Source organism: Pseudophryne corroboree, chromosome 10 (assembly GCF_028390025.1).
Source record: "Pseudophryne corroboree isolate aPseCor3 chromosome 10, aPseCor3.hap2, whole genome shotgun sequence".
NCBI lineage: Eukaryota > Metazoa > Chordata > Amphibia > Anura > Myobatrachidae > Pseudophryne > Pseudophryne corroboree.
The window spans coordinates 30,348,408-30,363,077 of NC_086453.1; the positions used below are offsets into that span (position 1 = coordinate 30,348,408).

The 14,670-nt window shown below is 47.4% G+C and overlaps 1 protein-coding gene across 1 annotated transcript in view; it reads right to left on the minus strand.

Annotated features, from left to right (window-relative positions):
- Window positions 1–13,537, minus strand: part of LOC134966927 (trypsin-like) — a 30,370-nt gene extending 16,833 nt beyond the window's left edge. The window contains exons 1-3 of the mRNA XM_063943943.1: window positions 13,498–13,537; window positions 3,605–3,761; window positions 1,077–1,330 (exon numbers count right to left, since the gene is read on the minus strand). Coding sequence (XP_063800013.1) covers window positions 1,077–1,330; window positions 3,605–3,761; window positions 13,498–13,537 — 451 coding nt within the window. The remainder of the gene's footprint in view (window positions 1–1,076; window positions 1,331–3,604; window positions 3,762–13,497) is intronic.
- Window positions 13,538–14,670: the final 1,133 nt, after the last annotated feature.

Consider the following 14,670-nt stretch of genomic DNA (forward strand, 5'->3'; position numbering starts at 1 on the left):
TCGTTATTTTTTTTCGCAACGGAGCGATTAGTCGCTAATGCGCATGCGCAATGTCCGCAGTGCGACTGCGCCAAGTAAATTTGCTATGCAGTTAGGTATTTTACTCACGGCATTACAAGGTTTTTCTTCGTTCTGGTGATCGTAATGTGATTGACAGGAAGTGGGTGATTCTGGGCGGAAACTGGCCGTTTTATGGGAGTGTGTGAAAAAACGCTACCGTTTCTGGGAAAAACGCGGGAGTGTCTGAAGAAACGGGGGAGTGTCTGGGCGAACGCTGGGTGTGTTTGTGACGTCAAACCAGGAACGAAACTGACAGAACTGATCGCAATGGCAGAGTAAGTCTCGAGCTACTCAGAAACTGCAAAGAAATTTCTATTCGCAATTTTGAGAATCTTTCGTTCGCAATTTTGATAAGCTAAGATTCACTCCCAGTAGGCGGCGGCTTAGCGTGTGCAATGCTGCTAAAAGCAGCTTGCGAGTGAACAACTCGGAATGAGGTCCTTGGAGCGAGAAAAACTTTGAGGTAACTATTGCTTTGTTCTCATTGTACTCCACCTAGGGGTAAATTTACTAAGATGGGAGTTCTATTTGAGATGGGATGTTGCCCATAGCAACCAATCAGGTTCTACTTCTCATTTATCTAGTACCTTCTAGAAGATAATACCTGAAATCTGATTGGTTGCTATGGGCAACATCCCATCTCAAATAGAACTCCCATCTTAGTAAATTTCCCCCCTAGTTTTTTGGGTTGGTCACAGATCATTTACTGATGTGTGCAATGCGGGCCATACATCTACAAGCCGATTCCCTGTTCTGCCGAAGCCCCCTGTTCTGCCAACTAACCGATTCTGATAATTTTTGGGTTCGTAATCGTCAAAATTAGGATTTCCTACATGTTGAATTTTGCCGATGACCCTTCCCAATTATCCGCCAACTGGGGAACAGCCACAATACCTGACTGATATGTAGACCCCATAAGAGCAAAGCAATTTTTGTAAAACATTACTTTATCTTTCGGTCTTCTTTCTGTGCTTTTCAGAAATGTCATTACATGATCAGTATATTTATTTTATTACCTTCAGGGCTGGTGGTGGTCCCCCATCCTGACACAAGGCAGCTGGTTCCCGCAGAGGGTGGAGGGCAGCCAATGGGGATAGTTTGGACGTATGCATTCAGATTGGCTGGTGAGGCAATTTTCAGAAGCATGATGTCATTGTCATACGAAACACTGTTAAATCCTTTATGAGGGCATATTTTGTCAGCGTAGGTGAACTGCTCTCTCTCCTCGTAAGAGTTTAAGTTGTGTTCCCCCAGGCGGATCTGAAGATTCCTAAATCAAATGAAAGAAAGTTGTGTACATGAATGGAGAAGTTACACAGAAATGGGATGTTTCCAACTTTCCACAGTGTTTCTTGGTGGTCATTCCGAGTTGTTCGCTTGTTGCCGTTTTTTGCAACGCAGCGATTAGGTGGAAAATGCGCGTGCACATGGTATGCAGCGCGCATGCGCTTAGTTATTTAACACAAAACTTAGTAGATTTGCTGGTGTTCGTGCGGCGCTTTTCAGTCGCACTGCAGATCGGTGAGTGATTGACAGGAAAGGGGCGTTTCTGGGAGGTAACTGAGGGTTTTCCAGGAGTGTGCTAAAAAATGCAGGCGTGCCAGGGAAAAACGTAGGAGTGGCTGAAGAAACGGTGGAGTGGCTGGCCGAATGCAGGGTGTGTTTGTGACGTCAAACCAGGATCTAAACGGACTGAGGTGATCGCAATCTAGGAGTAGGTCTGGAGCTACTCAGAAACTGCAGGGAATTATTTAGTAGCAATTCTGCTAATCTTTCGTTCGCTATTCTGCTAAGCTAAGATACATTCCCAGAGGGTGGCGGCCTAGCGTTTGCACTGCTGCTAAAAGCAGCTAGTGAGCGATCAACTCGGAATGAGGGCCCTAGGTTGCCAAAAATGAAAACATCGTTCACTTTTCAAACAGACATTATTTACCAAAATTATAATTTAAAATTGTTTTTTTAAACATTTTTTTAAATTTGTTTATTTAAAAAGTCAAAAAACAACAATATATACAAATGATTTCTTTAAGTGTCACTTATGCTTTAATCGCATAGAAAAGATTTACAATTTGAATTGCAAAAAAATCTAATTTCCGGACGAATATTGCAAATCAGTCTGGGGTTTTGCTCATCCGTAAGCAAGATATTGGGCACTTTTTACCGTTCTCACAGCTGGTTACAGAGCAACAATTCACCCAATTACATCAAGCTCTGTGTATTACAGAAACAAAAGTTATGTTTTACTATTATCATGTGATTATTGTGTATCACTGAACTTCTACATGTGGGAAGATAACAGATGTACAGGAAAATAAGGCAGGGTCTTCTGTCAATCTCACAATTAATGTAATCCATACATGAGGTTATAATATAAAATCTTACAATTTGTTACTTAGCATCTTCATGATTCATATCTGAAAATGTCTATTTTGGCCTTTAATGGTCCCTACAGAGGGATTTTATTTAATTTGTATTAACAGTTTTTGGGTTACAGCAGCATTATCAGTTAGGGGTATATTTACCAATGTTCAAGAATAGGGGCCATACATTAATCTAATTTCTTATCTCAACAATAAGTAATTAGGCACCAACAGAATTAACCAAAAACCACATGCAGGATCAGGGGCCCCCTGTGATGTGTGAAAAGTAAAATGATCACTGATCCGAACACTATACTTCCAGATTAGAATCGCGGCACGGCGTCTGCGTATACATGCTAATCAGACTGCACGTGTGTAAGCAGAGATTACTGGAAAATTAGAAATAATGCTTTGCTCAGGCTTCAGTGGCTAATGCCATCTAAAGTAATATTCACAGTTATATATTACATTTTCACAATACAATAAATTTCACAAGTTAGCAGCCTCCACAGAAAGAATGACGGCTGTTTTTGACAGATGGAGAATGGATTATCCGCAAATTTACCCTGATAAATATGCCCCTTACTCTGAGTATTCCCTGACAGTGCGCTCCTTAGTGGTGCCACCAGGATCTGCATTCTGAAACAGTGCGATAGTATTACAAATCTCTTCAATCACTACTTTAAATGGTCTGCAGTCTGTGAGCAATTAGAAGTAGCCTCCATGACTTGTTATCTCAAGGTGGTCTGTAGGATTTAAATACCCTAACCCCCTTCCCCAGGCTTGAACCATAGTGTTGCCTGATGAGGTCACCTGGTCACGTTTGGTAGGCCCATAGTTGGGCAACAGTATGCTAAGCACCTCAAATGTACTTATATTGCAGAATCCTAATTGTTATGATTAGCAGTGTTTAGTATTTAGAGTGTGCACCTGCATTTTCTATTTTTTTCTGTGTGAAACTACAAATCTCAGCATGGTAGCACCTCTCATTATGTTTAAAATTAGGGTGTGAAGTCCAAGACCCCTTCCCCCACTCACCAGTTGAGTGTAATAATTGATTAACTGGTGACAGGATTGCCATGAAAAACAATGAAGAGCTGATTATTTTAACACTCACTGAACAGCTGGGGACGGGAAGTGTTTGAGTAAAGGTTTTGCACTATAACACAGACTGTAACACTTACGTGAGTTGGCAGTGTGCGGCTGTTAGGACCCAGTTTTCATCTATCAAGACTCCACCACAGACGTGGCGGCTGAAGTGCTGCAGGCTGACTTGCCACGGCTGAGAGTTCGGCACACACTCGTAACCGCCAATAATACGGTTAGAACTTTGCCCTTTAACTGGGAGACAATGAGAGTTCACCAAACTGGAGGCCAAGCAAACTAAAAATCAGTTTACAAAACAAAACTCACAACAACAAAAATAAATAAGCACTTAATGTTTCTAGACTTACCGTAAGCGCGACACTGCCACGCTATACTGTTATCAGGTACAAGAAAGTATTGCAGTATACAATATCATAGTATAAAACAAACAAATTAATAATAAACAGAACTTTGGGCCTGATTCTCATTTGTAAGCAAATCGCAGAGCGTCTGTACAATACCGTACAAATAAAATGTGAATGCAGCAGGAGGAGATAGGTGCCTCGTGCGTGCAACTGAGAGATCCGAGTGCTGTTTCTGAGGACATGGTACTGGATCACCATCACAGCCTTAGGTCACTAGTCACAATGATAGCAGACCTCGGTCACAGACTGGCCATCGGTATTCAGACTGGCCATCAGATCCAGTCAACCAGGTATTCACACTGGCCATCAGATCCAGTCAACCAGGTATTCACACTGGCCATCAGATCCAGTCAACCAGGTATTCACACTGGCCATCAGATCCAGTCAACCAGGTATTCACACTGGCCATAAGATCCAGTCAACCAGGTATTCAGACTGGCCATCAGATCCAGTCAACCAGGTATTCAGACTGGCCATCAGATCCAGTCAACCAGGTATTCAGACTGGCCACCAGATCCATCGACACAGACCCTGGGCCCGGAATGTGTACAAAATGGGGATGACATGCCTCTGTTTGCAATACAGACCCTGCCTCCACCGCTCAAACACTGCAGCAAGTCAATCATATGTAGCTAAGGGGGGGATTGAGCGATATCACAGGACCCATTTGGTCATATTGCCTACTTGCTTAGAAAGGATGGGAGGCTCCTCATGACCCGCCCAACAGGGAAGTGGGCAAGTCTCCCGCATTCCGCTTTCTTCCCCCCCCCCCCCCCCCCAACTCACTGCCACTCGATTCCCACGTCATCCCATCACACACAGGAAGAGGGGAAGGGGGGGGTTGACGCAATTCACACTAAATCTAAATCGCATCTTCGTAGCCCCACCCACTGCTTTGCAATGCCGGTAATGTGGGGGAAGGGTTACGATGATGTGATCACATCGCCACGCCGCCCGTACCGCCTCCTCCACACCCCCAATCAGGATCTTTGAGTGTAAGTGGAAAAAATGGAAGGTTGTGTCTAGTTGTTGTGGCCGCCATTGTTTATAAATGAGTGTGTATGCCGCCATTATCCTGCCGTGTCGCCTACGTCTGATCAAAAGCATACTTATTTAAAGAATTCAAAGAATTGTGTAACACACGTATCACATTGTTACATCTCACTGACTACATTCTTGGTATATATTATTACTATTTATACCGTATGTTTTCTATACAATGTATCCATTACATCACTAGATAACTGGCATGCAGACTGTAGATTGTATCTGCATATTCTTCTGCCACAGAGAAAGGCTTGCCATATCCTTACTAGTGTTACACGACCATCTTCTTCATGTGTACCCAGTAGCGGATCTTGCCACGGGCAAGCAGGCTTTTTGCCCGGGGCGCCGCTGTCCCGAGGGCGCTGCCACCGCCGTGGCAAGAGCCGCTATTCCTGATCCCCGCTCCCCGGCTGCAGCAGATGCCACTGACAGACGCCACAGGCCATAATTGACCTCTAGTGTCTGTCATGACGTCTCTCCCATAGAGAGGAGCTGGCGGCCAGAGATGGAGGGCAGCGCAGCAGGAGCGGGGCTGGTAAGTACTGTATTTTTGGGGGTTTTTGTGTGTTTGTAAGCAGCGCTACTGGGGCACAGCTACATGGGGCACTGCTACAGGGGGCACAACTACTGGGGGCACAGCTACTGGGGGCACTGCTACAGGGGGCACAACTACTGGGGGCACAGCTACTGGGGTCACAACTACTGGGGGCACAGCTACTGGGGTCACAGTTACAGGGGGTACTGCTACAGGGGGCACAGCTACTGGGGGCACAACTACAGGGTGCACAACTACTGGGGGCACAACTACAGGGTGCACAACTACAGGGTGCATAACTACTGGGGGCACAACTACAGGGTGCACAACTACTGGGGGCACAACTACTGGGGGCACAACTACTGGGGGCACAACTACAGGGGGCACAACTACTGGGGGCACAACTACTGGGGGCACAACTACAGGGTGCACAACTACTGGGGGCACAACTACTGGGGCACGGCAACAGGGGTCACAACTACTGGGGGCACAACTACAGGGTGCACAACTACTGGGGGCACAACTACTGGGGCACGGCAACAGGGGTCACAACTACCGGGGGTACAGCTACTGGGGGCACAACTACAGGATGCACAGCTACGGGGGCACAACTACAGGGTGCACAACTACTGGGGGCACAACTACTGGGGCACGGCAACAGGGGTAACAACTACTGGGGGTACAGCTACTGGGGGCACAACTACTGGGGGCACAACTACTGGGGGAAAATCTACTCTGGGCACAGCTACAGGGGGGCACAAGCCCCTTCCCCATGAAGAAGCCATGCCCCTATTTTTACTCTATTTTACCTGGTAATTACGAGCACACATGACTCTGCGGAGGGTAGATGCTAGATTCAAGTGGCCTAAGGGACCTTTTACGTCAGGGAAAGGAGCCATGACACAAGGGGGAGGAGCTAGGCCAGCGGATAGTTCCTCTACTATCCACGCCACCAACTATTACCTTTAGTAATCAGGTGGCGAGCGAATCGAGCCACCGAGCCCGAAGCGTGGAGAGCGAAGCGAGCCCACGAGGGTACTTTTCGGGTATCCTGTTCGGCCATAGCACCTCCCCCTGGTGACGTGTCTCCTCCCCTAGTAACATCAGAAGGTCCCTTCTCCCACTCCGATTTAGAACCAACCCTCTGCGCAGCCAGCAATTCCATTCACACACCCACACTGAGCGTGGCCTATATGCGTACATCCCGTATTGCATTACTAGTAGTTACATACACACAACTCCGGAGCGTGCGCAGTGCAGAAATACGCAAGATACCTCCAAAAACCAAGTTGCATTCACCTCTGCATCAGCCCCTATATGTCCATTGTATTTCAGGAATGACCCCACGTCTTAGTCTCGTTCGAGCATGGTAATGTGGCCCTTTAATCACTCCTGTGCTTAGAATATTATAATCAGTTTGTATTGAGCCGAAACTGCCTGACAAAGTTTACTAAATACCTGTACAATTTCTGCAATCTTATATTTGTACAAATGTAATTGCAGCAAAGTGTTGGTATTGTATCAGAATGCACAATCTGAAATGCCACATACTTATTTACACAAATACAAAGCAACAACTGTGTTACCTTGTGACCCATATTTGTGACGTAAACTCTTGTATAAACACTGTATGCACAAATACTGATCAGCAATCTGTATGAAGGAGTAATACAGCATTTCCCAACTCCAGCCAGCAGAGAATCCTAGCAGCGCATGCAGGGCCATCTTAACAGCAGTGTAGGCCCCTGGGAACAGCAATGCACTGGACCCCCTTTCCATTCTCCAGCGGTAGGGATGGGGGATGCTATCAGCAGCAGCTTTGATATCCCGCGGGCAGTGGGAGGTGATCTGTCTTCCACTCAGCATGTAGGACCTGGAGCAGTAACTTCTGCTCATTACTCCTTTACTGCACAGATGGTGGAAGATGGGGAGGGAGAAGAACACTAAACTGTAGAAGGTGCATTGAGCTGAATGAAAGGCTCACGGTACTTCCAGGGTGGCAGGGGGTGTTTAATACACAGGGGAGGGGTGAAAAGTGGAGTGGGCTTAATATTCATCATTTTCCGATGGGAGGGCAGCTTGCTTAACTGCAGATATATCCTGTTCTTGGAAATAGTTTTCTTAGCTTTGAATGGGATAAAAACTAGAAAGTCCCACCCTTCAGGAGGTACTGGGGACTTGGGGCTCAGAGTTCAAGACCCAGAGCAATCCACTGGTGAAAATATAAAACTGCATACCAGGCGTGTGGAGCTGGAGCAGGGACCAGCTGCTTGAAGGCTTATATCTCCGGTTCTGGGCATAGTAAAGACAAACTGCCATGGTCCACTGAAAGAGGAAAGTCCCAGCTTCTGGAGAATATCCTCAGAAAAACTCAAAGTCAGAAAGAACCCGATATATATGGCTAGGAAGAGTAAATAACAGTCTTGGATGGGGACCACTGCTTTGAAGTCAGATATCTCTGGTTCCCCATGGCCGATTTTCAAAAATCTGGTACCCCTGGAAAGAGGGGACCCTCAGCTATCAGCCTAGGGCCCTTATACTCCTGGGGCCCTTGGTCAAGTGCCCATTGAGCCCATACAAAAAGACGGCCCTGAGCGCATGTTTTCTAGGTGTCCACACAGAATCACAAGTGTTAGTACCAGCTGTGGGTCTTTAAAATGAGTCAGTAATGTGTACACCTGTGCATGGACTGTGGGAGACGGGTGGCATTTGATATGCCCGCTGTCGGGATCCCTGTGCTCAGTATACCGGCGCCAGAATCCCGACCGCTGGTTTACTGACAACTAATCTTCCTCTTGGGGTGTCCACGTCACCCTTGGAGGGAGAATAAAAAGCATGGCGAGTGTAGCGTGCCACCATGCCCACAGTGTGGCGAGTGCAACGAGCCCGCAAGGGGCTCTTTTGCGCTCACACCGCTGCCGGCATTCCAGCGATCAGGATCCCGGCGCCGGTATGCTGGATGCCCTGATCCCAAGCACCGGCAATTCATACTACACCCTTTGATCAGATATTTAGACGAGGGCAGAACTTTAATCACAGCAAATACAGTAATACTGTTTAGACCACATTTGGAACAGTGTTAGGGTTAGGCTGCAGGAGGAAGGTTAGGGCAAGGCCGTGGGAAGGGACAGTTTGGGTTAGGCTGCGGGAGGGGATGGCTAGGGTTAGGCTGTGAGAGAGGTGGGTTAGGCTGCGGGAGGGGTGGGTTAGGGTAAAGCTGTAGGAGGGGACAATTAGGGTTAGGCTGTGGGAGGGGACAGTTTGGGTTAAGCTGTAGGAGGGGACAATTAGGGTTAGGCTGCGGGAGGGGTGGGTTAGAGTTAGGCTGTGGGAGGGGACAGTTTGGGTTAGGCTGCGGGAGGGGATGGCTAGGGTTAGGCTGTGAGAGAGGTGGGTTAGGCTGCAGGAGGGGTGGGTTAGGGTTAAGCTGAGGGAGGGGTGGGTTAGGGTTAGGCTGCGGGAGGGGATGGCTAGGGTTAGACTGAGGGAGGGGTGGGTTAGAGTTAGGTTGTGGGAGTGGACAATTAGGGTTAGGCTGCGGGAGGAGTGGGTTAGGGTTAAGCTGTAGGAGGGGACAATTAGGGTTAGGCTGCGGGAGGGGATAGCTAGGGTTAGGCTGCGGGAGGGGTGGGTTAGGGTTAAGCTGAGGGAGGGGACAGTTAGGGTTAGGCTGCGGGAGGGGATGGCTAGGGTTAGACTGCGGGAGGGGTGGGTTAGAGTTAGGCTGTGGGAGGGGACAATTAGGGTTAGGCTGCGGGAGGAGTGGGTTAGGGTTAAGCTGTAGGAGGGGACAATTAGGGTTAGGCTGCGGGAGGGGATAGCTAGGGTTAGGCTGCGGGAGGGGTGGGTTAGGGTTAAGCTGTGGGAGGGGACAATTAGGGTTAGGCTGCGGGAGGGGTGGGTTAGAGTTAGGCTGTGAGAGGGGACAATTAGGGTTAGGCTCGGGAGAGGATAGCTAGGGTTAGGCTGCGGGAGGGGTGGGTTAGGGTTAAGCTGTGGGAGGGGACAATTAGGGTTAGGCTGCGGGAGGGGTGGGTTAGAGTTAGGCTGTGGGAGGGGACAATTAGGGTTAGGCTGCGGGAGGGGGTGGCTAGGATTAGGCTGTGGGAGGCGTGGGATAGGGTTAGGCTGTGGGGGGGACGGAACGGTTAGGACGACTAGGTTGCAGGGGGGGACAGTTAGGGTTAGGCTGTGGGAGGGGGCTGTTAGGATTAGGGTAAGGATTAAAATAGTTACCGGGTTCTGTGGGGATTTTGACCACCAGGATGGTGACTGCCGGGATATCAATACCATCCCTGCAGCAGATATCGGAGTTATCGGCTACAGACCACTGGTGCAGCAATCCCAATATAATTCTATGGGGCAGTGATGTGCCCATATGCAGAAAGCTCTGGAAAGAGCAACTACTGCCTATTGCAGCCTACGGGATGCTTTACTTGACTCTTCCTCAGAAAAGGACCCGAAAGCTCTCTCTCCGTGTCCCCCACGGCCTGCACATGTGCAATCCAACAGCCGTGCACGTGCAATGGGACTCCTAGGTGATTAATCCGAAAGTCAGAACTTGGCCTGGGAAGAGCTGTCTCAGGGGGTAAGTAAGTATTCATACATACCGCCATTATTAAATGCCGGATTTGCATACGATGGGAAACAAGATGTACCGCATAGTATATGTGATACTGGATGCATACCACTGTGGTTGCTGGGTCCAGGGTCGGACTGGCCCACAGGGGTATCAGGGAAACCACCGGTAGGCCCCACTGCCTGAGTGCCCACTCCTTCCTCTAGGGATCAGGTTCCAGACTGTGCAGTTGTATTATACATGGTAGCTATGTTGCATTACACTGCACTAGACTATTGTGTATTTCAAGACTTTGTGGAGGCTGGCCACACCCCCTTTGTAGGCTTGCCACACCCTTAAGTATGGGCCCCTATCACTGCATTCACCCGGTGGGCCCTTCATGCCCCAGTCCGACACTGGCTGGGTCCGGTTGTGATACAGAAGATAGACATTAAAAAGATAGACAGTCATAAGGTCGACAGTAAAAGGTCGACAGCCAAAATGCCGACAGGGTCAAAAGGTCGACAAAGGATCGAAAGGGTCAAAAGATCGACAGGGTCAAAATGTCAACACACAAACATTTTTGGGTGTTGTTTTGTGTTTTTAAACATTTTATACGCTAATTTGTTGAAATGCGTTCGTCCGCCACACTTCAGGCGCGGTGGCTCGCGTCGCTCACCACAAGGTTACTAATGGTGATAGGTTGTCACACGGATAGTCAATTTGATGAAATGTGTCCACTTGCGGCCTCGCTTCGCTCCCTGCGCTTCGGGTTCGGTGGCTCGCTTCGCTTCACTCGCCACAAGGTTACTAAAGGTAATAGTTTGTGACATGGATAGTAAATGCAACAAACGTTGTAAAAATTTAAAAACTAAAAAAACATGTGTTTGACCCTTTTGAGCCTGTCGACCTAATATATGTCGACCATTAGTAGACCTTTTTAGTGTAGATATATAGACTGGATACCGCTAGATCCACTGGTCCACTCATTATAAGGTTGATACATTTCTCCCTTATTACAGCAAACATTGGGGGTCATTCTGACCCGTTCGCTCGCTGCGTTTTATACGTAGCAGAGCGAACGGGTCCCTGCTGCGCATGCGCTGGCGCCATAGTGCACCGGTGCATGACAGACGGCCAAAGTCCGTAGCAGGGATGCGATCGCCTCTGCCTGATTGACAGGCAGAGGTCGATCGCTGGGCAGGAGGGGGCGGAACGGCAGCGTTTGGCCGTCGTTTCATGGGATTGGTCCAGCCAACGCAGGCGTGGCCGGACCGAACGGGGGGCGGGCCGCAGCGGCTGCGTGATGTCACATGCAGCCGCTGCGGGCCGGGGAGCGATGAGTATGGAGCTACTCGTGAAGTGCAAAGGCATTGCCGCTGTGCGATGCCTTTGCACTTCTGCGAGGGGGGCCGGACTGACATGCGGGGCGGACTAGCCCTGTGCTGGGTGTCCCCCCACGTGTCAGTGTGAATGATCGTAGCTGTGCTAAATTTAGCACAGCTACAATCAACTCGGAATGACCCCTTAGAACAGCCACTCTCAGCTGCAGACTGATCCCCTGCCCTGTGTAAGAATTGGTGCACTGTTATTCATCTGACCCAGTTCCTGACACCAAGTCAATAACTTTGGACTTATTATACAGCTCGGTGTATGCCCTGCAGGAGACTTGTCTCCATTGTGGCTGATATTTTAGGTATTTTTATAGTCCACCTGTTCATGAATACTGTATTATTATCACATGCTTTACATTCAATGAAGAGGTGAATTTGCAGTCTACAGTTGACGCTCAGGTTTAAATCATGTGGAGCTTCTACAAACAGCAGAACTGTGTCACCGCTGGAATCTGATTACGGTCTACATGCAAGGAGTATAAAGGGGGATACTGGATTTCACATTTTTTGATTCATTATTTTTGCTATTCCTTCCTTCGTCCTCTTCCTCTTTGCACCTATTCAATTAGTCAATAACTTTGGTCAAAGATGCAAATAAGCACTAAAACCGCAGAAACCAATCGGAAAGTTGCTTCTGTTGTTTAACGTGCACCTAAATGATAAAATCTAGTTGTTTATTGGTTGCTATGCTCTGCCGGTTTTTACCTCTATCTTAGTAAATTTACCCTTATGTCTACAAACAAAAGACTTGTATACTGTAACTCAGACTATGATTATTCTTCTAGCACTTGGTGCCCCTGTTGTATTTCTACTAATAATGTGTATATTATTATTTTACTAACCCTATTGATTATTCTCATCACTTGCATTTCTACATCCTTTTTTATTAATTTTTGTTAATTAATTCTGTTTTTAAAGAAATTGTTTATAAAATGTTTTTATTATGATAACATGAAATTTTGTCAAGCGCTGTTTATATATTGTTTATAAAGAGATAAATGTAGCTTATTATATGTTATTACTACAAATGAACATCCATCCCGCTCTGATACAGTATACTGGATGGGTCCTGGGAAAAGCGGTCTGATTTGTTATAGGCTGCAATGAGTTCTGTCCTACTCCCATTGTCACCAGCTGCCAATCACTTTTGTTCTGGGTAAAACAGCGCTTGGCGCTGGGACATAGAATTCATTTTTTCATGAAGAGTATTAGCATTTTTTGAAGAATTAATTCTCTTCATATTATAATGCTGCTGCCATAGTTGCTGCTGATATAGGGCCTAATTCAGACCTGATCGAGCAGCAAATTTGTTAGCTAATGGGCAAAACCATGGGGGTAATTCCAAGTTGATCGCAGCAGGAAATTTTTTAGCAGTTGGGCAAAACCATGTGCACTGCAGGGGGAGGCAGATATAACATGTGCAGAGTGAGTTAGATTTGGGTGTGGTGAGTTCAATCTGCAATCTAATTTGCAGTGTAAAAATAAAGCAGCCAGTATTTACCCTGCACAGAAACAATATAATCCACCCAAATCTAACTCTCTCTGCAAATGTTATATCTGCCCCCCCCCCCCCCCCCCTGCAGTGCACATGGTTTTGCCCAACTGCTAAAAATTTTCCTGCTGCGATCAACTTGGAATTACCCACCATGTACACTGAATTTGGCAGATGTAACATGTGCAGAGAGAGTTAGATTTGGGTGGGTTATTTTGTTTCTGTGCAGGGTAAATACTGGCTGCTTTATTTTAACACTGCAATTTAGATTTCAGTTTGAACACACCCCACCCAAATCTAAATCTCTCTGCACATGTTACATCTGCCCCCCTGCACTGCACATGGTTTTGCCCAACTGCTAACAAATTTGCTGCTGCGATCAGGTCTGAATTAGGCCCTTAGATTCCAATCCAGTGAATAACTTCTTACAGGAACACTCCTTCCTCTTTTATGTAAAACTGGCCTTTTATCCTTAGGTCCCATTGACAAAAATGTATTATACATTATATTTTCATGAAGCGAGCTCCCCATAGTACTTACCTGCAACTCCCAGCAGAGCTCCCAGCAACAAGAGGAACATGGTGAGGTGCAATGTCTTCCGAATTACCAGGGCTTCTGAAGTCAGATCTTTTTCCCACACATGAGATTAAAGCGTAAATTATTAACTTAATAAACGTGGGTTCTCGATGGTTTACATAGGACGGGAACAAGCCACTCCAAGGTTTACAAAAATACCAGCTGCTTGTACAGTATATGTACAGTGATATATTTATTAATAATGTATTCCACCGTTATCACGTATGGCGATTCTCCACCTCTTATCAGTTTCATTCAATGTGTACACTATGGCCCTCGTTCCGAGTTGTTCGCTAGTTGCCGATTTTTGCAACGTAGACAATAGGTGGAAAATGCGCATGTGCATGGTACGCAGAGCGCATGCGCTTAGCAATTTTACTAAAAACTTAGTAGATTTACTCACGAGCGAACAACATTTTTTCCACGCTGGAGTGATCGTAGTGTGATTGACAGGAAGTGGGTGTTTCTGGGCGGCAACTCAGCGTTTTCACGGCGCTTGCGGAAAAACGAAGGCATGCCAAGGAAAAACGCGGGAGCGGCTGGAGAAACGGGGGAGTGGCTGGCCGAACGCAGGGCGTGTTTGTGACGTCAAACCAGGAACTAAACTGACTGCAGTGATCGCTATCTGTGAGTAGGTCCAGAGCTACTCAGAAACTGCTAAGAATTACGTAGTAGCAAATCTGCTAATCTTTCGTTCGCTATTCTGCTAAGCTAAGATACACTCCCAGAGGGCGGCGGCCTAGCGTGTGCAATGCTGCTAAAAGCAGCTAGCGAGCGAACAACTCGGAATGAGGGCCTATGGGTGTTATTCAGAGATGAACGCAGGTCGCTGAGTTCGTAGCCAGATCTGCATTCATCTCTGCACATGCTGAGAGCCGCCCAGCATGTGTAAGGCCTCCCGACGCATTCGCAATCTAATTGCGAAAACAATGGATCTAAGGTTGACCCCCGGCAGCACAGCCTGGCTGCGCTGTCAGACGGTCAGCAGCCATTTTTTTAAAGCAGCTTCGTGTAACCTCACGCAGCCGCCCCGAAACCGGTCCCGGTCCATCCCTGTTCGCCCCCCCTAATGCCGTGTCGCCACCCCAAAAATGTCTGCCACGGTTAATTACATTGCGGTCGCCAGAGGTTAAAGTG